A 27,615-nucleotide genomic window follows, 5' to 3' on the forward strand; every position below is an offset into this window, starting at 1 on the left:
CAACATAATTATATTTTGTTCAGTATAAATATATTAATAATAATTAAAAATGTTATTTTAGATTAATATCAACAAATAGATCTTATGTATCAATATATGGCAATTAATAAAGCGATACATGCATCGTTACAGAAAAACGATTCCATAGATGAACTTGCAGACTTGATATAGAGTATATTTAATAGGAAGTTTGGTCCGACAGTGCTATAAATGCTAATTGTTGACTGCATTTCGATTACATGGTTTTTACATGTGAATCGTTGCTGCCGTATAACGAGCTTCTCCTCTCCGCCAGCTCCATTGACTTGGTCGATACTATTCAAAGAATAAAAAACATTTATATAAAAATAAAATAAGTTTATTTGTTTTTCCTTTTTATAATTAAATATTATCAATCTTACCCTAATTAACATTTGTCCAGATGTACTATGAGGATTACGATAAGCATATGCGGCCCACGCAGCTAAACCTACAATTAAACTAATTACAAGAAGAATTCCAATAATTCCTGATACTCCCATATTCATATTGTCTTGAGCTAAAAATATAAAAAATAAAATATTATTAGATTGATAATAAATTATATTAAAATTATTAAAACTCCATATATATATATATATATATATATATATATATATATATATATATATATATAAATTGAAATCTTACAACGCTCTAGAGGACTCGTTCCAGGTTTTTCCTGTTTTACATTCATTTCACTAACAGTAACAGTTTCTTCTGAATGCATGCGCAAGGCATGATTATATTCGTCGATGTGTTCCTTGCATGTTGTAGTTGGTAATGGACAATTGTCAACTTCTTTTATCATACGAACATCGCATCCATTCAGAAGCCAATCTTGTCGCGACCTGAAAGTTCCGGTACTACACTGATTCAGTTCTGAACACCATTTACATTCGAAACCTTTCAACTTTGTCAAGCAATCTCTACAATTATCCATTTCTAAACAGGTAGGTAATGCATTTAGATAAATTACTGTCCAATTCTTAATATCTTGTCGATTAAAGTTTACGCGATGATATTCATAAATTGTTTTCCTGCGCACAACTGTAAACAAAAAAAAAAAAAAAAAAAAAAGAAAAGTAATTTTATTATGAATGCTTATTACGAAATCTTTAAAATAAAATAAAATCAGATATTCACAGAACACTATTCTATCCATGATATAAGCATCGCTAAGACCGACTTTAACAGGATGGGCCGTATCTTCAATTTGTTCAACCATCAATGGTATCACAGAATATACGAACACAATGTCACCATTTTGATGTAAGGTCACTTGAAAGGTGAATGCTCCTGCATTAGGTTTGTCTTGCAATACAACTTTTTCCCATACGACTGTAAATGCTGTCCCTATAATTAACATTTTCATTTGTTTAAAAAAAATTTACTTATATACATTTATATAATATGCATTTTATCTTTATTATTTAAAATTATAATTTAATATTTACTCGATGCTTACCATTGTCGACATATTTCACGAAGCTATCATTCGATAACCGAGTATCGAAATTCGCCATCAACGGTGCAATATATTGCGTGGCAGCTAACCAACTATGAACGTATTCACCAGTGTATAAAAATCCTCCAGTGGCAATGGTGATGTTACGAACTTTGTGACCGTAGAAAGGAAAATCGAATTTCAATTTAACGGTCTGTAAAAAAATCGAGGGGAGAAAAAAAAAAGAAAAAGAAAAGAAAAGTAATAATTAATAATTGCAAATGCAGAATATACGTATAAATTAGCGATAATTATATGTAAATTATACTCTTACCGCAGCCCGGCGATGACTCTGACTGAGTAAATAATTGACCTTCAAATCTGGATGATTGTTTATATCCACCCAGTATTTTTTCCCCACAGCTTCATCGACGATAAATGTGCTATTGTAATATTGATGCGTGTCATATTCAGTTTTTGTGATATTATGTTGGGATAAAGTCTTGTTGGTAAAGTCTGAAAACTTGTCGATCGATACCTCTCCAATATTACCATCAGAATCATCTTTATTGTTCGTTGATTCTACCACAGTTTCCGTATCTTTCTGTTTTTTACTTTCGATCGTGTCATTCGTAGAATTAGACTTACCTTGAAAATCTACAAATGGAACCTAGAAAAAAAAAATAAAATAAAATGAATAATTTCTATTGGTTCATCGATTATTTATTTCATCATATATATATATATATATATATATATATATATATATATATATATATATAAAATTACATATTTATTGAAATCTATTTAAATAAGAAAAATCAAATCTTACCGATTCTTTGGTCGAAGAATTCTTTCGAAAGTATATAGGTGTCGAAGTTTCTTGATTGCTCACTGGTACTGCGGAAGTCATTACAACTTCTTTTTCGCCAGTCGAAACTGTAGTCAAAGATAAAGATGGCGTAGCAACTGATGATTCTGTCGTATAATCCGTCAAATAGGAAACATTGATTGGCATATTTGAAGCATTCACAATTGTTTGAGATTGTTGTTGCTGCAATTGAGACTGTGAAGATGGCTGCTGCAGTGCAACTTGTTGCTGCCGTTGCTGCTCATGCGGTGTTGACTCGGTAGGAATTTTCTCGTTAGTTGCTCGGCGATATCTTTCCAATGCCTCTTCATGATCAATTACATCGTTATTATTGAATACAAGTGAGAATTCGACAGGCCCATCTTCATGCGACGATTGTCCGATATGTTCCAATTCATAATGATATTGTTCTGAAAAAAGCATTGAAACGTCATATTAATTTTTAATTCGACTTTATGATAGACGAGAAAGCTAACTAAAGATCTTCTATCGATTTTCTAGAAATATCAGATGCAACCTATTTGACATGAAATCACTATATTTCAAATATGGTTTTCTACGCGTACGTAAGTAATTTTAAATATGTATATCCATCCGTACTTTTGAAATATTCGACTTGCTGGTATTTGCTTTAATATTTTATCGATATATTATTGATATATCGAACTTCAAATTAAATATGAATTATAAGCTTAGCTGTTCCTTTCCATGCATCGTTCAATCGCGAACAGGATGCGCACAAATAAGCATTCGTCAGGGATTTTCATTGCGACGATAAACGATATATAGCGAGATTCGACGAACGACGGCGATTCGAATCAATTTATGGATTGCATACTCGACGACGATTCGTCATATAAAAGGGATCATTCGGTTGTTTTATACAGCGATATATATTAAGTATCCAGACTATAAATCAATATAAAGCAACATTGTATATATATTTATGTACTTTGCTTTATTTAAAAGAATTGATTTATGAAATAAATGAAAATTACGTAAAATACAAGTGAAATAAAAATTCTAAAAAAATTTAGAGACTGATAAAACATTATTATTAATGATTTGGAACATGTATATATACATATAGATAGTCAAAGTAGACAACTTGGATTGTTATGTCATATATGTATATATTATCAATTATAATTACAAATATGTATAAATATATATATATTTGCATAATGATAATTCTTATCTATATAGATATATTTTTTATTTTTTATTTAATCTATGTGTCAGAATAATGTAACGTAATATGATAAGAATGTAATAATGTAATATGATAAAAATTAAAGGATGAAGATAAAAAGTTAATATAGATAATAATAATAGACGATATAATATTTAAATAATTTTAAATAAAATCTCAATTTTTTAAATTTTTATCTATTTTATTTTTTTTTCAGAGATATTTTTTAAATACATGAAAAATTTATCATATAAATATTATAGTAAAATTATTTAAAAAATTTTTTCACTCATATTTTAGAAAAAGAATTTAAATAATAATATATTTTGAACATTAAAATATAATCTAAAAAAGATTCAAGTCTAAAATTAATAATAGAGGATATTTGAAAGAAATTATATTCCAAAATTAGTTGAAAATAATTTTTAAAAATTAAAATAAATTTTGAAATGATAAGTGATTTTTTTCATCATTCTGTATTATAAAGGAAAATTCATATTAATGTAAAATATATTTTCAATGATGAACCATAATTCTTGAAAAATTAAATATTTATAAACTTTAAAATACTAAGTAAATACCTTATGTTTCTACTGTTGAGAAATAAATCGATATGATTCTCGATATGTTTAATATTTGCACGAAGAAATTGTGGAATGAATTTTATTTATTGTAAAAATGAAAGATAATGATGATAAGAAATCATAATTAATAAAAATAATACAAAGAAATCAAAATTATACATATGTCACGTAGATAGCTGTTTTTTTCCTCAATTATTAATCTTCGTAAAAAATGGAAGGAACGGAAGGGCGTCGAAGAACAGGATGTCAACCGGTTGTGACAAACTATCGCGACCGGATAGAGCAATAATTGGCGATCCAACATACAGTCGAGAATGTATGAAGCTTGACGTCAGTATAAATTTTCATGCTCTAAAAGCTTGCTCGATTAAACATTCAATCGTTACCCGTCCCCCTGCAGTTTCTGCAGAGACGCCAATTTATTCGAGCCTTTATTCGTTCGCGAGCCACGCTTTTTCACGAAAACAAATTCATTATATAAGCAATGCAAACCACACGTAGTTAAATTTTTGAAATATTTTCGAGTTTCGATAAGTCGAAGTCGGAGATCGAAATCTTGAACATCTCGATCGATTAATCGAACGAAGATGTTACGCGAGAATCGCATTGCCTCGTCTATCGCTATTGACCAAATGTCAAACGTTTGCATTGTTGAACATTATTCGAAATTGCATTTTAAAATTATAAAAGTTAAGTTTAATGAATGATTTACACGTGAACAAACAAGCAATTTTTTGTTACAACAAAAGAAATGGAACAATACAATAGAAATTTAATTCTAATACAGCTAATTTTAATATCCAAGTAAAAGTTAGGTTATGAAAATATTTTTCGAGTAAAGAAAATAAATATAAATAGTGAAAAGCATTAATGAAATAAGTGAAAGAGTCGTTAAAATTCGTTTCTAGATAAAATAAACCAGGATTGTTTAATTTCCAAAAAAAAAAAAAGGAAGTTTATATGTTTGCTAATTTAATCCTTTGATCATGCATGATTGTTTGATAGATAGATAGTAATTGCAAATAAATGTGTTTGGTATTAATAAATAATGTATGGTATTAATAATGGCTTATTGCATTATTATAAAATAATTAAATAATTATATCTTATTATACAAATACTTTGGAAAATTACAAATTCTGCACAATAACTATTAAAAAACAATAATTATTATATTAAATTTCTTACTATTGCATACATTTTCAATAATATAATATCACAATAAAAATTTGATTGTTTTATTTTATTCACTATATTTATCAGATTTTGTATTACAATTTAATTTTTATTTGCACACTGGAAAATTCATCATTCAAATCTCAATGTCTGAAAACATTGGACAACAAAATGAACATATAAAATACACATATAAAAATATATATAAGTAATAAAAAGATATTTAATAATAAATTTAAAAAATCATAGAATGAAATAATATAATTGATTAATATATAATAGTAGTATTAATCATGGAATAGAATGCATATTGATTAGACATGATCCATACAAAATTAAAAATTTTGTATTTATATGAAAGAATATATAAATAAATTTATAATTTGATATTTTTACGCTATACTATAATTATTGTAATATATTATAAATGTACACAATGTATATATTTTATAAAATAACGATCGTTATAATTACAAATCGTATAGCTGTTACACATGAACTTTGTTCTTCGCAAATTGATAAGTATCGATCGTGAACAGGAAAGGTCGACGACACGAAATAAAATCGTTTATATTGTTTCACAAATAACTTAAATTTAATTTGAATTAACCGTTTGAATTTTTATATCGAAATAATACATGTATATATTATTATCAAGAATATATTTTCAATTAATCGATGAATAGGGCTAGTTTCTCTTTCATCATCTCTTCTTACAATATAATGTAATTTTTATTTGAAATATAATTGAAAGTCATCAGATGTATAAAAATCAAGATGAAAGATGTACGTTCTTTCCATACGCTGTGCTATTAATCAAAATATAATTAGTATTAAAAAGTTATATGTATAAAAAAAAAAAAAAAATGAAAATTATGTTCATTATTCTTTTCTACAAATATTTGAAATCGTATGCTTTCACGTTCTAATTTCTAATTTCTAAAATAAATTGATGTAGTTTAATTATTCTAAATGTAATATTTTATTTGTTTGTTTGAAACAAATTATTATGTGAACTCTGAAATTGAGAAGTGAAAAAATTGCTTATAAAATATGCAATTCTATATATGATATTAATAATGATTGAAAGAAAAAATTCATTAAAATTGCAGTAAAAAAAAAAGTATATATAATATAAAGAAATAATATAATAAGTATAAATAAAGCCAACAAACAATTTACTATTATGTATTGAATTAAGTTTGTACATTATACACATGTGTTTTAACTTATGTGGCGCCAACATTCTCAGACATATAATTGATATCAATAGAAGAGATGATCACATTATATGTTGCTAATATATTGCTAATTTAATTAGACAAAAATTATTCTTGTAATTATCACAAAATGTTTTAATTTTTCTTAAAAGTTAATTTTTTCTTAGAATGAAAACATTTATAAAATTTATTTCATAAGGTTATTTGAAATAATTGTTTTCAAATACTTTTACAACTTTATTTAAGACAAATTTACCAATGAATGCAATATTCTAAAAGAAAAATTTAATTTGAAAACTTTTCTAAGTAATAATAAGAAAAATTATAACAACTTTATAATTTTTGTTAAATGAATTTGAGAAAAGAATATTCCAATATACATATACACACACTCTAGTCTAGAAGAAAAATTTAATTTCCAGAAAGATAGTTTGAAATAAAATTCTTCATTTCTGTAATATCAAATGAGAGATTTTTGCGTAGGAAGTAATTACACCCACGCATTCTACAACGCGTACATATTTCTCAGTTTTGTTCTCAGTTCTCCTATCATCATTCTATCTGATGACATAATATCTTTGATTATTTACTGGAAACCAACTGGCAATGTCAATGTTATTATGTACATATATGTATATATATCACAAACTTTGATGACATTTCTAATTTTAATTTTATTTTCATTTTCTTTATTTAGCCACAAGCTGTTATATATATATATATATATATATATTCGTTTGAAATTTCAAACAAACACAATTATTTGCTAAATTATTCCATTATTCCGAATTCAAAAATAAAATTTACTAGTTTATTTCAAGAGGGGCGACACTTTACGACGATCATAAATCTTTTCTAGATGGACGTGTTTCAGAAATTTCAATTTCAAGGTGATCTACGTCGTTTTCAAACGGAATTACAAACGAACTATTTATTCGTTATATCATATATGTTCGAATTTTTTTTTTCGCGAATATATATATTTTGAAAGCACTTCTTCTTGCAACTTAGTGAAGCGAACACTTGATGTAATTAAAAAATATATTCAAATATTCAATTACGTAGAAAATTCAAATTCAAATTTTATGAAAGAATATATCATATTATTTAAAATTATATTTTAAATTAAATATGTACTCAGAATGTGGCAAATGGAGCATAAGATTTCACGTAATATTAAAAATATGTTAAAAAAATTTCAAAGAATATTTGAAACATCAGTATTCATACATGAGATTTATAAAAAAATTTACTGAAAATCCAAAGATAATTGATTTAAATTTCTTTTGATTTTTTAAACATTGATATCTAACAGAAATATAAATAATTAATATAAAATTAATATTTGTTTTAATATAACATTCTCTTTTCGGAAAAACTTACAGAACATTGTTCAAATCATTATAAGCATAAGATTAATATTTATCTAACATCTAATATCGAAATAATTGCTAAATATCCGATGTCATGGTAAATTTAACTACATTTGCGAAATATCAACATCCGTTTTTTTTTTTTTTTTTGATACTCGATGTCGTCCTGACATTAATTTCTTTTGCAATCATTTCGACATTTCTCGAAACGACCTCGATCTTTTTCGTAAAATTTTTTAAATCGTGTGCACAAAAATTATATATATATCTTGTTCCAATATGCAGATCAATATAATAAAATAATTGCAAAAAAAAAATAATAATTAAAATTTTTGTCTATCACAAGGAAAAATGTAATTAATGATTGATATATTTTAAAAAAAAAGCAAATATTAATTACAAAAGACAATGATATTAATTGGCTAATTAGACACATTTATTATATCATTTTTCAATCAATGAATAATCATCTTTTCCAATCACATTGATTGTAAAATAAATTATATAAATGTAAATATAAAATTTATGTAACTTGTTTATTGTCTGAATACTTTTTAAAAAAATGATTATGCAAAAAACTGTATACATTAAATAAAATTTGTTTTTGCTAAGTAATGCTCTAATATATTAAAAAATAACAAATTAAATGTACAAATTAAATGAATAATTTTAAATATGTCCAAGTATTAATGCAGATCATTTTAAGATTGTTATATTCGATTATATAAATATAACAAATATAAATTGAAGTGAAACTTTAATAAAATTATGTCACACAAATGAAATCAGAAATTCATTTCATGAAGATCTTTGCATATCTAGTATAGAGTTTTTTAATTTTTCACAAATTATAATTTAAAAAAAAAATAATTATTCAATTAAAGATTGAAATTAAAACCTTAAATATCAAAATGATTGTTAAACCATCCTGGTCATTATATGGTGAAATTTTTCTTTCTTCTAAATTAAAAAATAGAAAAAAAACGAAACAAATACACGCGTGAAACTAGTAGGCAGATAGGTAATGACCGACTATAGTTAGACCACAGCTCGTTCTGGCCTGTCCTTGAAGGACTCGGAATATGCTCGAAAGTGGCTTGCTTGTTCTTTCTCCAGAGACTCATATCATCACAACTTCACACATAGTGATATAATAGCTAACTACGTAACTCTGTGTTTTATCATTGCCAAGATAAAATTTTGTTCGCATTCTATTACATCTCTTATTATATATCTGCTGAATTCAATAATGAAATGCAAAATTTTTAACGATTTTCAATCAACTTTTTCTATTGGATTCTCAACAATTTGGAATTTTTTTGTTCTTTTTACGTTGAATTTTTCAACTTTGCAATTTTTTTCATACACTCTTGACTAAATTTGTTGCAAAAGAATTTTCCGAAGTAACCTTCTAAAAATTCTAACCTAACTTTTTTTATACTTTTAAATTTTATAAGATTTATAGGACATTTTTGATACCAAACTTTTAATTTGTACTATTATATACTATATATATATATGGTTGATAATATATTATCATAAATTTTTATCAGTAGTAAAAAATATAACATAACATAAATTATTTAACAACACGAGTCTCTACGTATATCGAGATTTCGGCTGCTACTCGATCAGAAACGAGAATACAACAGGTGAATTGATTTCAGTTCAACTTATTTCTCGATTATATTCTTTTGTTGGTCCAAGGTCGTTTGTCTGGCAGAATCATAATTATATGTATAGGTTTCGTTGCGATTTGTACGTCTGGTCGGTAGGTATAGCGAATGCGTAAGACGCGATCCACGAAGTCTACAAGAAAACCAGTTTTTAAAACGTGACTCACGATTGTGTCCTTTATCATATGCGACACTTCGTAAAAATAACTTTGCCAGAAACTCGTTCCTGAATATCTTACAATTCAGTATTGCTCGTCAGATCCGAGCAACGTTCGCATGAAAAATGGAAAACTATCGTGTATTGTATTCATCACGCTGCAAAATTCTTTTAAAGTGTCAATAAAATTTTTTAGCTAAAGTTACTATCAATTAGTATTCGTTAATGGAAAATGATTCTCAAGAATCGTTTTCAAGATCGATGAAGTTTTAATTTTAAAAAATATAGGATATTATTTAAAAAAATTTCAATGAAATTATTAAAAATTTAAATATTTATTCTAAAAATTTCTTTCATACAACGATAAAACGTATTAATTTCTGTTAGCTAATCCATTCTTTATATTCTGTATATAAAAATTATTATTATTCCAGAAACGAATCGTCAAAGACTATACTTTCTGAAACATTTTATATACATGAAAATTTTTCATAAAAAAAAAAAAATGATATATAGTAAAATAAAATACAAGTATAACCGTGCAATTATTGTATATAGAGATAAGATTCTACATTATTATAAGTTTTAACATCCGGAAGTGACGCGATGCATGCAGCCTATGTAATAGGAATTATTTCTGTTTGCCCGTTTCCTTTCGATTTCTTTCACTTTTATGTTTTTATCCGCGTTGTCCGGCATAATAATTGAGTATATACATGTAAAGCGTGTACAATGTACAAAGCGTTACATCTACTTTTTTTTACCGACTGTAGATATCAACGTGCTCTTTTTCAAATCAAATAGAATAGGATAGTTTAGAATAATATAGGTTAGAATAATCTTTCTCTAGATACGTTTGAGATTCAAAAAAATTTCTCTCTTTCCTTTTTCTCTCTCATAATATTTCATATTTATATATGATACAATATTATCAATCTTTTTCTCTCTTTTCTATTAACCATTTAATTTAAAAAAAACGTTTACATTTATAATAATTTTCGAAAAGAAAACTACATGTAGTATTTCATGATATTCTACCTTGTACGTATAATATACATATATATAAATATATGATGCGTAATAAATATTGTATAGTAATCGCACAATACTTCCTGTTTGACTTGCCGTCTATAAATAAATATATTCCTATCGACTAAAAGGCGAAACGTTAATTATCGAAGACGAGCTAGCATTGAATGTTAGCGCAGGACACGTTCGGGAATCGTTCAAGCCTTTCTGTTCTCACGTGTATGCAAATGTTTTCCACGAAACAATTGTGACGAGAGAATCTAATCGACGTTTCTAGAATCATTTCGAAATTTTCGAAAGACAATGAAGTAGAACAAACAACTGAATTTTTAACTATTAAATTGCGCGATAAATCTCTTTGTTTATTTTTTTTTCCAAAAACATTAAATATTGACAATTTTATGTATAACTTACGTCATCAACGTATATATACCATTTTGCTTTATGACTTCCTGCCATCTTTTGGATAACAACCAGCTTGTAATATTTTAAATATGATTGTAAAATATTTTTATTTCGACATATATTATTCCAAATTGAAATATTAATTTTTCCAAAAATTCGTATTTTTGATAATTGTAAAACAAAAAATTTTTAATTCATCAATACAATTGAATTTATTATGAAATTTATAATTTAATATATATGATTGAATTTCCATCTATTTATTAATTTAATTATTAATCTAATTAAATAAATGAGCATTGTCCAAACAATATTATTTTAAAAAATAATTTAAAATGCTTAACAACAAATCACTTAGTTTCAAAAGCTTTTAAATTGACTATTTAGATGATGAATAAAGAGCAGATAAAAGTTTTTTCTCGTGGAACAGGTTGTATAAAGCTACCGTCTTTGTATCAGCTATACCCGACATCGAATTCCTTTCTTTATTTATTTCACTTGTTTCAACGTTCCTTTCCACGCTCGCGATCCTTTGAACGCATTCCTGCAATGTGTATTGTTTTACGAAACTACGTAGAAAACTACGTACGTAATAGATCGAGAAGAATCGAAATGATACTCGAGAAACGTTTCTACGTATTGCTCGATGCATTTCTCTTTCGCAGCTAACCGTTTTTATCCGTTACACGCAAGAAAATTCCGCTCGAAATTACACCTCTTTGTTCCCTTTCTGAAGAATCGCAATTAAAAAGAAATTTAGGACAATATTGTGAAATAAAAATTTCTTCCTATGGTATATAAATAACTCGTCCCGAAATCTTTTCGCTTTAAATCACAGGATAAATAAACATTTCAATTTTTAAATCATATGTCCGATTTTCTTTCGAATTTTCCCTAATCCATATATTGGATATGCTTAATTAATATCGAAAACAAATTTTTGAATAATAATATATTTTTATATATTGTATAAATTGCGCGCGTATTATTCGCAGTTATTTTTCGCGCACGACAGGTTGAGAACCGTTAATCTAGGGAAGCACAAGAGCGAATCGCAAACGCCCTACGTTTGTAACACTTTCCATCGATCGAGCTGCACGAATCGCGGGGAAAAAGGTCGTGGCTCATTGTACGCCCCCTGTCTGTTCGTGTGTGAACTAACGGTTCAATGACACGTGGGAAATTTTCACAATCGAGGACGGTTCACCACGTGCACGAATATATGGGCTGCAGTCATGTTTTCCATCCTCTGTTACATTAAATTTCCATCGAATACAAAATGGTCGAAAGCTATATTCGCTGGTTTGTTATATAGAAGCGAGTATTTTTTTCATTCGAACGACGACAGATCTTCGACGCGTGTTCGATTGAAATCGTATATACGAATAACACGCACATTCTACTGTTATTTCGTTTTGTCCTATATAAAAGGACTTGACCGAGCGCGTCAATTCGTTCACTTTGTATAGCATAATTGCTGGCGCTCCTATCAAAGGCCGAGTCGTTTAAACATGTTCGCGATGTCCTCGTACCGCCTCTTGTTGCACAATGTAGTCGCTCATAACTGGCGCTTATAGGAAAATAGCTTGGTTGATTTACGACTATGAAAAGCGGTCGCGGGATCCGCGGTCACAAAGCAATTTATATGTTGAAAGTTCAACTATAAATTCTATAATATTAATTCGTTATAAACTTACAACTTGACCGCGAACAACTCGGAATGCGTTAATCTAATTGGTTAATTTGACGAGATCTAATAATCTAATTTCGTATAAATAGATATATATATATATATTGAAAAATATATCTAGAGATAAAATCATGCTTCGTTGCGTGTCAACGATGGAAATATTTCTGCAAAAGATATAAAATTTCAATTCATTTCATTTTTGCGGATTATGATGATCATGGAGAATAATAATAAGTAAAAGACGAACATCGAGAAATATAACCTCCAAATATTTGACCAATCTACGTTATATTGTTTTCGATGTAATATTATTCATTTCATTGGATTCAAGGAAAATTCTCCTCAGGAATGATTTCCAATGATTTATACACGAAAAATTAATCATCTTGATTATTATAACAAATATTTAATAAGTTAACAATTTAAAAAAAACATATGCTAATTATTCAAGAATTTCTTCGATTCCAGGTGAAATTGTTTCAAAAAAATTGTGATATTTAGCTGATGAATACTTATACAAAATTCTTTTACAATTTATAAAAGTTTAACATATATCTAATCAATTTTTATAATTTGTTAATATAATTTAATATAACTATGATGTCAAATATTATTAAGAAATATTTTCAATTGTCTTTGGAAATTAAAAAATTTAAAAAAATAATATAAATTATACGTTGAATCATGTCGAGAAAAAATGTTCAAGTCAGCGAATCATATAACGATTCGTTTGCGAATATTTACCAACGGTAGCTTAAGTAGATCGTTCGTAAAAGAATATAAATATATGCCAAATATATATTTGTTAATTTAATCAGCTTTTATCAAACAATTTAGTCTTGTGATATTTGAAAAAGAGATAAGAAATAAAAGATTGAACAAAGTGAGATTTCGACGAAAAGAAACAGAAGTAGAAAGAGCCAAAGACCTCGAAGGCTCGTGTGTCGTGGTTTTCGGTGAAAGCGGCCATTGTTCTTCTCGGTATGCGAGCAGTGAAAGAAACAAGACTTCGAGTTCATTTTGTAGTCTCGGTACGATTGCCGACGTCTGATCTTACCTCGCTATTTAATATTCAACCAATATAAAATTTATTTAATTTTATTCAAATTTTCATCTCTATAATAAATCGATTTCTAAATCTATTAGATATTAAATACGAATATATTACACAAACTAAAAATCACTTTTTTTTCTTTTTACTTATTAAATCTTTTTCAAATTTTATTATTAATTCAAAATGAGTGAGTGCTACAAATATTAAGAGTGTTATCATTCATATACTTTGATAGATTTTTCTTTAAAAAATTTTCCAAGAGAATGAAATCTTAACCTAACTTTTAACCTAATAACCTAAATCTTAACCTAACTTATAATTTTATTTTATTTTTATTTTAAATTTTTTTCTATTATTGATTATAAATTTTTAACTAATATATAATAAATATATATATATGTATGTATGAATGTATATGTTCAAAATTTAAATCTAAATTTAAATTTAAATTTAATAATAATATATAATATTTGCAATATTTTGCATACTATTTTGAAAAAGTATTTTACATTTTTTAGCATGATTTTTTACCATGCAAACAAACAATATTTTTATGTAAACATTTACGTTATAACCTAGCTAATAGAATTCTTACGTGTCAAAAGGATTTGTCACGTAAGTAAATATATAATTTCGCAGTTCATCTTTCGAAAAAAATTTTAAACTATTCATTATCGTGAAATGAAATATTATTAAGTATACATGTCGAAAATTGATATCTTTTGTTATTTTATCGACGCATAATTTTTCGTAAAACATGCTAAAGATTAATAAATATTTTTTACGAGCAATTATACGCAAGAGATAAGACAAAAGAAAGTTTAAAAATCTGGCGATAGTTAAATCTGCATGTTGAATCGATGTAGAATATTCTGCGAGTGTTTCCGCGAAGTTTATCCTTTACGGATTAAATGAAATTTCCGGCTCGATGCCGACTAATTCACCTGTTGACGCAACCTAAGCGAAAGTTTCCTTCGGGCAAGCGTTTCAATAATTACGACTAAATCAAGGGACGAAAACGTGAATTTTATCCTTATATACAAACTTGAGGATATAATAATGCATAAATTCGAAGTTTTGCCAGAAGAGATTAGGTTAGGTTAGAATACTTTGAATCGGGATATATATATATATATATAGTCGAAGACAAAACTCAAGGCGAGTCAATAAATTGCAAGAAGTTTCTTCTCTACGCGCATAGTAATCAAAGAACTTTACTGTGCTGTTCGTTCGTTGTTGCACAAAGGAAACTAATTTGCAATTCATGCCATGCTAGCCATGTCTCGTCGATCGCACTAAAACAGTCTCCTAATAAAAACACAGAAACTCTCGAACGTGTGGCTTCGATCGTGTGGCGATTGGATATCGTGTTTCAAGCTCTTTTTATAAAAACTTCACTATACGGAGAATTTTCGAGCTCCTTTAGAAGAAAATAATTCGTACTCGTTGCACACGTTTCTTCATATTAGATATACATAAGAAAGGGTAGGACGAAATGAACGAAAATGTTGGTTTAATAGAAAGTAAAAAATTATTAACAATTTTTAAGCGCGTTTTATTTTACGTTTTATTTTAAATATTTATAAAAGGAATTTTAATAATTCGTACTTGTAATTAAGTCCTTTGCGTAATATATACTCGTACGATACTTACGTAAATACAAGGACATAGCTCGCGGTAACGAGCGATATTCTCTTAATGTATTGATTGCCGATGAATGTAATGAATACACGTGATTTTCAGATAATGTAAAAAAGCTGTTTCTATATATCTGTTTCTATTATTTAAAAACGTGATAACATTTTATTTTCACATTGAATTTTCTTTTAATTTTATTAACTTAACCTAAAATTTTTAATCAATACTATTATATATATATTAATAAAAATTTCAGTTCGACGGATTTTTAACGAATTTTGACGAATAAGATAAATTTTTAAGATATTGAAATTATAATTATATAATATTCTTTAAATACTTGAATAAGATTTTATATAAAACGCATTTCAAAATTTTAATTTATGGTATTTATCTATGAAAATAAAATTCAAATTTTACGAAAAAATGATATATGATAATATAATATGATACTATCTCTTGATTTAATAAATTAAGTTATAATATTAATATAATAATTATTAATTGTCATTAATTATAAATCATTCGTGAAGGTCGTTATATAAGATTGCTTAAAATTATATATCAATCAGTCATAATAGCTAATTGTATTAATTGCACTCCAGCTGCACGTCAAAACAAACATGAAATGTGAAATGGCTTCATCAATTATTCGAGCGGTTGATCGATATATATATATATATATAAAAATAACAAGAACAAATTCAGTTATCTATAGATGATAAAACAGCTAATGTTAATAGTATATATATGTATGTAACGCTATGCCGTATATTCGTATTTAGTAAATGTACGAATTAAAATCATCGTGTTAATGATAATAATAATAATATCACCGATCAGGCAAGACAACACGAAACGATAATCTCTTTAATAGGCGCTCAATTAATGCTAATTGTCCTTAAGTCTTTGAAATGTATTCACCTTATTCCATGTAGCAATCTTTTGTAATTATTGTAATTTATCCTGCTTTTTTTATTTTTTACATTTTTAACAAAAGTATTCAGATTCGATTTAATTCAACGATTTCTCGAATGTTATAAAAGAAAAATTATTTTATCGAGATTATTTATTTATTTTTTAATTCTTTTCTTAATATTTGTAAAAAATATCAATAAATAATAGATTGCAAATTTTTATACGAAAATAAAAATTTATATGAAAATATAAATGTTTTTAATATTATACACGTTTTACATATTTTACGTAAACAACAAATACGTACATATTGCATAATGCTGAATTAAAGAGTGACTTAATCAGGCATCCGCTTGAAGCATTGAATTATAATTAACCGAGTACAACAGATGTTTAATTGTTTAATTTATATTTCGAATATATTATATATCAAATCTTATGTTTCAAACATAATACAATACAATAGAACACTGTTGTTTTTCTTATCGTTTCACTGTTGTTTTCTTATCACGTTTTTTACTATATTTTCTGCCCGTTTAATTATCACACTAATCAATTTTTAAAAAGTATTTTTCTTTAAATCCGAATGAATTTATATATATACATATTGCAACAGATTCTGAAATAAAGAAAACAAAGAAATTTGATTAAATTATAAATGTAATAAGAGATCATTATTATATATAAAGAAAAACTATTAAATTCGAGAGATAAAATTAGCAAAACAATATTTGTAATCTTTCTTTTCTTTTCTATATTAAGGGCTACCGCTTTCTAACATTTCACTTACATTGAAATTTTATACCAGTTTGCGAGATATCTATTTCCTATTGAAATCGATTCTTGAGCACGGCAACGCTGTCAAGTGAAAAATAACCACGCAACAAAAGGGAATCCGAGTATCGAAGCATTTAATTTTTCAATAAAAAAAAAAATATAATTTGTCACAGTGAAAGCGGTGAAAGTAAAATAGATAAATGGACCAAAACGATTTTCAACGATATTATCTAGTTTTTATTACGTTTAATAAGATGAAAAAAAAAATGAAAAAAAATTTTTTTCTGAAATATTTATAAAAACCATATTATCATTAATTTCAATTCTTAATTAAAAGAGATTACATTTTTTCAATTTTGACTATTTCATTCTAACTTTTTTTTTATCTTTTTGAAATACGTCTATTTTTACAAATATATCGAATCTATCAAAACAGATCAAACATAACCTTCAAATGATTTATTTCGAGCTATGATAATAGATATGAGAAAAATTTTAAAAATTAACAATCGGAATAATTTTGAAAAAATCGATATTCTTTAATATTATGTTCGACAAAAAACTAAAAAATAAGTTAAAATAAATATAGATGTAAAAAAAATTAATATTTTTGTCAAATAATAACAAAAGTTTTTTCAATTCTTTTGCAATTATAATAAAATATATATATATAAAATGTTTAAAAAGTATTCTCAAAATAAATTTGCCAAACAAATAAATGCAATAGATTTGCACGTGCAATGAACTAATACGAACTTCCTCTCCTCTAAATGCAGTTGACTCGTGCTGCAAAATACAATCACACAATCGAATGGAAGTAATTGTATGTAGGTATACAAGTAAACTCCATTTGAATTCCATTTGACAAAGGCTTTTGTCAGTAACGAGATCGATGAGGCGACACACCAACGTGATCAACGTGAATATCACTTACGTTGATTACCGAGCGCGTATCAACCGATTAGAACCGCGTTACAATAACTAGAGTTGAACGAAAAGGGTTATGCTTTTTCATCCTTTCAGAATATGATTATAAATTATCGAAGAAATTCAAAATTTTTACGATCAAAATTTTCGAGATTAAATTTTAAATACGAATAGGACGAAGGAAATTTTAACAATTATTTTATATATATATATATATAATTAAAATATAAGATTGGAATTATTTTCAATTTTGCTTTCCCAAGTCTCTCTCGGCAATGGTAGCATAGAAGGTTAATCGTTACACGGTCTATTTCACGGACAAAGAGAAACTATTTTTAAGAAACGAAAGTCAAATACATCAATGGTTTATTGCACAAATATATTTTTGTGAAATTTGAATTTTTATATCACAAGTAATTTTTGATTGTTCTTTTAAACAGCTGTATATAAAGTTTTTCTGTTTAAAAATTAAGCAAGATTATCTTTTTTAAATAATGAAATTATCAAAATATTTAATCAAATTACTAATTATTCTGTTATCAAGATTATTGTTATTATTATATTACAGATTCAGTTATTCTGTCTATAAAAATACAATAAAATATTTCTTTTATTGCTAATTAAATATTTATATAAAATAATGAATACAATGCAAAAAGTGTTTATTTAAATTACAAAATACAATATTCTTTCCTACAAAGTATAATATTTGCAAAGCATATTATCAACATATCTCTGAATTTTAATTTATTCCTTATTTCAATTCATTGATTGTGATATTATTTCTTCTGTATTAATGCATCTGTATTAATGATCAAGCTAGTAGTAACTTGTGAAAATATTAAAGAATAATTCACTTGAGGAGAAGTGAATGCATTGGAAGTAGCTTGTCGGAATGAAACATGAAAAACATTGATACCAATGCAGTTGGAACAATGATTGTAAACCATGTTGTAGAGCATAGGGGATTACGACAAACGTATTGGAATGTATGTCACGCATATAGAACGCATAATCTTTATCGAGAGCACGAACGTATGTATTTGTAGCCTTGATTTAACCTTCCATTTATGTTCGTGTATTTTTATCACCTGTTTTCTCACAAGATTGTTCGCTTTCATTGCAAACGTAGAACCAACGTATACAAGTATCGTTAAAATTCATATAAAAAAAAAAAAAAAAGATAACAAAATAAGTAAATTTTTTAATTATATAAATAATAATGAATAAATCTCAAATAACGACTCGATTTTTGATTTTTATTGAAATTCATGAAATTGATATCTGAAATTTTGTAATCTCAAAGTTTATTTTTTTTCTTTTAAGAAATATTAATTTTTTTAAAATCTTAACAAATATCAATATCGTAACAAAAATTTTATAATTTTTAGATTTCAAATTTTAAATATAAATTCATTTGGATTATCATTAATTATTTATCATTAAATATTTATTTTATAGAAAAAATAATGGAGAAAAATTTTATTATAAAACGATAAAAAATTATATTAAGTGCACGCTAAAAAAAAAGATTTTCAACCCATTCAAATTTCTATCGAAAAAATTTTAAAATTCAAAAAAAAAATGGCATCGAACGATCCCATTGGTTAAAATATTTTGTATGATATTGTAAAGCGGAACGCAGGGCAGCAAACTTTCGGTAGGAAAAGCCCTAACGTATCATTTGACAGTTTACTTCCCTCGCGCTTTCTTCTTTTCTACGAATAATTATATACCAAACAAATTCTAAGCCGATTACTTTTCAATTATTTTAATCAAATTTAAAAAGTGTAACGAACTTAATAGATTTAATTTGAAAAATATTTTGTCAATTGAAAAAAAATTTCCCTATTATGAAGAAACAAAGTTGAATAAAAAAAAAAATATATGTACGTATTCATTGTTGGTATAATTTACGAAGATATCAATTTTTTCGAGATATAGTTAGCTGTGACGTAACACATAAGAGTTGAAAGACTTTATTCAAAGTATTATGCAATTTCATTCCATCGTTGACTTTAATTAAATCTTGAATCATATGCGGATGTCAAATGTTTTTCAATTAATCGCCGAAAAAAAAAGATTTTCTATCTCGAAATTACCATCGGGAAATTATAATAGAAACAACAATGAGTAAATTATCTTTCTTCTTTGCATTACTCATTGAAATTATCTTACGAGCGATTTATTAATTTCGTTTATATTTAATTGTGCATGAAACGAGGTCAACGTCGGATTACTTAGTCATAACAGATGTTACGCGATCGCGAGATCGCAAGAGGGATGATTAAGCGCGATACTTAATACGATACTTATCCACAATGTGGTTGATCCATTATTCGCACTAATATAGAAGAGACAAGTATGCAAGACACGATCCAATCAAACGTAATCAGGAGGGCCATCCACGAAACGAACACTTAATGACGATATAAAATGGAACACGTGGGTGTTCATTTCGGACTGCTGCGCCCTCTTCGAAATTTCTCCAATATTTTTGTATCTTCTTCAAACTTATATATGAAATGTTTTTTTCTTTGATCAATCATATTTCAGATAAAAAATATAATTTTCGATATTCAACTATGTTATATCGATTAATTAATAATAATATATAAATATTAAAATATCGTTAAGATAAATAGAATATATGTTAAATACCAATGAAACATCGATAACTTATCGATAATCGGTATTTAAATCTGTAATTTCCAAATTTTTATTATTATTTTAGAGATCTTTAAATACGAAAGATCTGTATTTCAAAAAGAAAAAAAAAATGAAAGTCACCAAGTGTCGCGGCAAAATGTGTTTCCGATCAATTCCACGGAGGTAGCGGCATGTGGCGAAGGTGTAGATTTACCGAAGGAAGCAGCTTAAAAGACCGTCTATTGTGGGTATTCATAACGTGCGTTGCACCGATCGTCGAGGAACACGATATAGGATTATGTCGTGTTACAGACATATTGAACGCGATATACGTCGCAGAAACCGGATACGTGCGGGCGCGTGTACGCATCTTCGTGTCGCTTCGCGAATATACGCTCTTACTTTGCGTACTTGCTTGTGCTACCAATGACAAAAAAAGTACCGCGCCAGCAGAGACACACACGTGCTTTCCTATGCGCGCGCACAGAGAACAGTTTGCACACGACCACAAAACTAGCTTGAATCCTTCTTTCCTTCTTTCTTTTCGCGCTTTCTCCTTCCTTTCATTTTTTCCACTATTCGCGCCACGTGTCTCCGCCCTTGAACGCCCTTTCTCTCTCTATCGATATTCTTTCAACTTTTGATACATCTTTTTTTGATGTAGCTCAGAAAAATATTATTTAATTTATTTGTGATAAATAATTCTCGAGTAATGCGTGCCTCAAAATTTTTTTATTACAACACATTATCGAATAACCGCACTTCCTTATCTTTCTGTATTTAAAACAACAGATAACAAATAATTTATAATTTCATAAAGATCTATTTTTATAAATATCGAATATTTCTCAAACATTTTTTGTGATTCTGATAATAAAACTTGATTCTTAAATTTATTCTAGTTTCAGATTATTTTTATAATTAATCCTTAAAAAAAAATCAAAAACTGAAAACTATGCTTTTTTTTTTATTCCTTGAACATTTACTTTTACAAAAGTAAATTGAAATTGACATTTATTATTTCTTGTTTGGAAAAAAATATTGAAGAAAAATAAATTTTATATTCTAAAGATATTTAACATAATTTTAAGAAAACTAAAATAATAAAAATTTAGTATTAATTATTTGATTACTATTTAAAAAACATGCTCCTTTCGTATAAAATTATTATTATTATAATTTCTTAATTTAAATTTGTTATGTGTCCAAATATTTTTATAAAATTTACATTTTTCGAAATTCTTTTAATATTTAAACAATGGTTTATAATAAGACAAATATTATTTATTTTTGGCATCTATACATAATATATTTCAATATATTGAAAAATACTTTATCTATATCTATAATAAATATAAAACATTAAATTTAATTTAAATTTATAATCGAAGGTTAATTAAGATTTTTGTAATTCTTTGTATAAATAAAATGTAATTGCATAATGTCAAAAGATTTATATATATATATATATATTATAATATCAAAAGTTTTCTATTTCGAACGCGATGAATAATGTTAATCCAAAAAATTAATTCAAATAAAACATTGAACTTTCCGTGTAATATGATGAAAAATATAATTCACTAATTAATCTCACAATTCAAAATTTATTTAATAATTCTATTAGGCTATCATTGTATAAATCACAATACAATGGGACAAATATAAAAATCAAAAAGAATATATTAAATTCAATTCCGAAAAAATTCAAAAAATTCACAAGAAAAAAAAAGAAATAAATCAATAATATTTTTAAAAAATTAAATTGGATATGTTAATGTTATAATATTTATGATCTCATAAAATAAAATAATTATCAAAAAAAAATCTAACTTATAAAAATATACAAATATTATATGCTACAGATAGCAGAGATTTTATTTAATCGATTTATATTTATATTTTTATTTAATATATTTATAAAATAAATAAATATTAAGTACAAAACAATAATATTAAATACTAATGTACAATTTTTTTTGGATTTTTATCGATTAAATTCTTCAAAATTCTACTAATTAAATCGATATAAATAGAGCAATGTGATATAATCGAAAGAACAATTACGATCAAAATTCTACGATAATGAACGAATTTAAAATTATTTCTTTCGAATCTATGCTTGTTATATAAATACATACAATTACAGCCAATTGAAATAAAACGAATGTCTTTTTTCACCGGTAGAACAGTAACATACTGATGTAAAGGGTCCCACTGTTGCTTAATTGTTCCCTATAACCTTGAAAAGAGCGTGCGTGCGCTGCCTGATCGAGAGAAGAGTGGGTTGCTTGGAAAGTGCAATCCTGCTTTTCTATCTTCGCTAAGAGGATTGTTCATATTTTGCAGTTCTTTGTGTTGACAATTTCGACTTGTTTCATGGGAGTATTCACTCGTCACGCCTTCTCCACTTCGTTCCAATCGAGGACCGTATAACGACCCTGTCATTGATTGTCGCTGTGAAACCACTTGAAACAAACTATACTACCGTCACTTGTGTATATGCTAACTTTTTATTTTGACAAAAGTTCCAAGAAAATCAAGTTTTCGAGAATCAAGTCACAAAAAAATAATATCAATAAATCAAGTTACCGCTATTATTGTCTTGATATATCACAACATGAAAATTTTTATATATGATTCCACTTTACGAAATAGATTCATCACGATTTTTATTTATCTCATATACGCTATATATTATCGATCAAAAATTTAAAATCATTTTTACAATTGGTTATTTTGAAAATGATTTTTTTTTGTTATTTTATTATTAATTTCGTTATTAATTAAATATCAATAATATTTTATTTAATAGCTACATCGAAAAGTTGCAGAGAAAAAACCGAAAGAGATTTTGAGGTTATAAATTTTAAATTTAATTTTTTATTCAATTCTTGAATTCACGAAATATGTTAGTGATTTCAAATTTTTAATCGATATAAATACTTTTGCTTTTTAAGGGAAAGAATTAAATTTTTATTATGATTTTATTGATATTTATTTATCTTTAAGTTGAAAGATAGATATTTATTCTACAATATTTATACGTTAATTAGAAATTTAATTTTTTCATTGATTACTACTGTTAAGAAAGATATAATATTTTATAAATACATAATATTTTATTGCTTGAATAAGAAATGTAAATAATGTTGATTATACAATAATTTATTGACTTTTTCGAATAGACTGTAATTATAATTTGCACTAAATCTAATTTTATCAAGATGTGAACAAGATTAAATAGTTAATAACAGTTTAATATAATATTTGATAAGATGAAGAAATAATTAGATGATTAATATTTGCTAATATTATTTGTTTATTACAGATAGAATTATGCATGAAAAAATATCATGAAAATATTATTATATAGAAGGAAAAGAAATAAAGAAAAGACATAATGTCTTGGCTATCTAATTATAATTGTACATATAAGATAGAAAAATTTGCTGAAATTATTAAAAAAAAGTAAGAAATATTATCTGATTTTAATGACTTTCGTATTACAACATATTATATATACTACTTTCATGATTTAATAAAATTAATGTAATATATTGCGACTGAATAATATAAACAATTATATAAAAACAGGAACAAAATGCTTTCTTATAAAAAAAAAAAAAAATTATTACGTTCATCATATATCTACAATATGTTAAATAATATAAAATATGATTCGTAAACTTTGAAATGAAAACTCACTCAATTGTAAAGGAAAAAAAAAATATGGAAGTTTATTAAAAATGATTAATTTTTGAGCGATCAATCTTGAAAATATTAGAGAATAAGTATCTTTAAAAATTTTTTTTATTTTTTTTTGTTTTAAGTTATAAGAAACATTTTTTGTGTAATTTTTTTTAACATATAATTTTGATAGAGAAACTTTTAAAAAATATATCATGCCACATCATAAATGACCCAGGATCGGCCACCTATATATAGTTATCACTGTCATAAATCACTTTTTATATAATTTTTTAATACATGATTTCATTAAAAAAAACTACTTGTGAAATACATTGTGACATGGATCGAAGATTAAATGCAAAAAGAGAATAAAATATGATTCGATAATTTGCTCTAACAGAATAATAATAAACAAAATGAAAAATACAGAAAAATTTTAGCGTAACAGATTAAATTTGCACAAACAACCGACATTCAATATAAAATTATTCGTAAAATCAATTATGTCGGTAAAATTTAAAAATATCATAACCAATTCGATAACCTTTCAATCTGTCATTTCAAAATTATATTTCAATTATCATCCAATACGAGCATAGAAAATTGTATATTGAGTTTTTTCTTTTTTTTTTTTTTTTTTTTTCTATTCTTTATAAATCGAGACTTAGAAAACTTATCTTTTTCTTTACGATATATATCATTTAATGAAACAGTAAATGATTATATTCCTCCTCTTCGACATAACCTAGGCCTTAGAAAACTTATTAACCTAGAAAACTTATCTTTTCTTCTACGATAAATCATTTAATCAAACAGTAAATGATTATATTTGCTAATTATTTGCTATTATTATATTATTGTAATTTATAAATGCCATTTAATTTGCAAATAATGATAGCGTTATATACATATCAAGAAAGATTAACAAAAAATTATTGTCATAATCGATGAAATGATTTTAAATAACATAAGCCGAAAAAAATAAACATTCCAAATATTGTATCGTATTGCTTCATCCAACTTGATTTATTGTTTTTAAACACACTTCTATTGATCCAAGAAAATATTTAAATTAATTAAAATTAATATTTCCTTTTATATTTCGAACGACATTGTATAATTATGTAATCTCATTAATGACATATATTAATTTTAATCTTATTTAATTATTTAGGGATAATATTTATCATAAAATGTACAAACATAAGAAAATAAAATAGTTCTAAATAAAAAAAGAAAGAGAAATCAATTTAAAAATAAACATTAAAAATTAAAAAAATAAAATTATTTTTTAATAATAATAAAAATTTGTAATTTGAAAATTGTTAGATTAAAATTTGATTAGTTATTAAAATTAAATAATGAAAAAACGAAAATGAGGAAAGTTTCTTTAAAAGGAACAGTCATGTTTAGTGAAATTGCGTAGTAATGCGCGTAAAAAAAAATATACGTTTGTTTTCTAGTATTTTCAACGAAAAAATTTTTTCCTTTTTTTTTTTTTCGATTTTTTCTCTTTTATCTGACTTTACTCTAAGCATTTTTCCCAGCTACAAAATTGATATTTTTTTTAATTATGCATATCTACAAAAAACATTCTTTCTCAAGAGCGAGCTGAGAAAGAGAAAGAATAGGTGCAACAAGTTGAAAAAACTTAACACTCACTTAAGTTGTCTGCAAAACTTGAACCAAGATGCCCGAGTACGTAGAAAGTCAGCAACAGGATGTACAGCCATCGTTGAGGAGCTTCGTCACAGCCACGGTTAAAGCACCACGGTTCACACGCCATATTTACGAAGCAGCTAAATTCTCTTGCGCTACACGAATATAAATCCGTGCGCTTCGTATGTCTGCCTTTCGCGACCGACGATGACGAAGGGATGAACAAAAAGAGGGGGATATGGAAAATGACAGAGATGAAAGGAAAAATGATAGACAAAGATAGCGATAAATAAAACGGCGAACGCTAAGGAAAGAAAAATATTTAAACTTTCGAGAAGTTACAATTGACAATATACGGCTTACGATTCGTCTTAGATAAAAATCCACCACGATTTTCACAAATGAGATTTAAATATGAAACCTACCCTATCAAAAACAATTTTGTGTGGCACGATTATTTTAATGTAAACACAGGATTTGTACGATAATTTGCGTTCCTTTCACGAACAAATGTGAACTGTATGCGAGAAGGCGAGACAGGCAACCGATACTTCTTTAAACCGGTATTGGATAGACGAAAATAACGACGACAATTGCTTGCGGCGGGAACGGCATGTTGGCTCTTACTGGCTTACCGCTGCATTCTTCATTCGCTCTCCTGCCAATGTTTCCGTTACAGTATCTAGATAATAAAGAATCTAGAATCCAGATAATGGTAGAACCAATCATAGCATTGCTAATTCTCAAATTAAATATTTCAATATTTTTCTCCATATTTCAAGTGATAATATAATTGAGAAAATTCTATTTCTTTATCGACTTATTAAAATAATAATTAAATAATAATTTAATATAAAACTGAAAATTTAATATGAAAAAAATATTTAATATAGGCAATAGAAAAAACGAAAATATACATAAATAAAATACATTTTTTTACGTCGATTCAAAATAAAAAATTGATTGAATTTTATTTCAGATCATTTTTTTTAAATTTTTTTTGTTATTTGATGTTTGATATATAAATTATAAAAATTATAATTTTAATTTCTAGAAATTCATAGGAAAAAATTTATGAAAAAATGCAAGTTGCAATATTTAATTTATAGATAATTTACCATTATAATTCTATTCAGAAATTTAATCAGAAAAGTGCATTATATCAATATTTAATAAATCGTAATAATTATTGAATCATTTACATTTTCTGATTGTGTTACCATTTTTACCAACATTTGATAACAACATGGTATAAATAAAAATGACTATATACATGATCATTTAAGTGGAATATTCATATTCAAATATAATTTAAAGAATAATAATAATAATAATAATAATAATAATAACATATAAAAAAATATTTATTATTTTAACCATTAACTATAAACCATAATCTAATGTTCATTTAGACAAAGCATACAAAATATTGAATAAATATAAAGATAAAATACTATATTAT

General features: G+C 25.9%; 1 protein-coding gene across 3 annotated transcripts; it reads right to left on the bottom strand.

Moving 5' to 3' along the window:
- Nucleotides 1–78: 78 nt before the first annotated feature.
- Nucleotides 79–26,809, bottom strand: LOC725788 (plexin domain-containing protein 2). 3 transcript variants are annotated; one of them, XM_006559376.3, is made up of 9 exons: nucleotides 26,579–26,809; nucleotides 26,157–26,341; nucleotides 2,298–2,746; nucleotides 1,800–2,135; nucleotides 1,487–1,679; nucleotides 1,165–1,374; nucleotides 670–1,068; nucleotides 402–538; nucleotides 79–315 (listed from the first exon to the last, which is right to left on the bottom strand). In XM_006559376.3, the coding sequence occupies exons 2-9, from the start codon at nucleotides 26,278–26,280 to the stop codon at nucleotides 247–249; spliced, it is 1,917 nt and encodes a 638-aa protein (XP_006559439.1). In that variant the 5' UTR covers nucleotides 26,281–26,341; nucleotides 26,579–26,809; the 3' UTR covers nucleotides 79–246. The 3 variants fall into 3 exon arrangements, with proteins under 3 accessions (XP_006559439.1, XP_016772475.1, XP_026301499.1); XM_016916986.2 differs by having other exon boundaries at nucleotides 26,157–26,457; XM_026445714.1 differs by lacking the exons at nucleotides 26,157–26,341; nucleotides 26,579–26,809 and adding an exon at nucleotides 2,937–2,941.
- Between the last annotated feature and the right edge of the window lie 806 nt (nucleotides 26,810–27,615).

Source organism: Apis mellifera, linkage group LG16, assembly GCF_003254395.2.
Source record: "Apis mellifera strain DH4 linkage group LG16, Amel_HAv3.1, whole genome shotgun sequence".
In the NCBI taxonomy this organism is placed as follows: domain Eukaryota; kingdom Metazoa; phylum Arthropoda; class Insecta; order Hymenoptera; family Apidae; genus Apis; species Apis mellifera.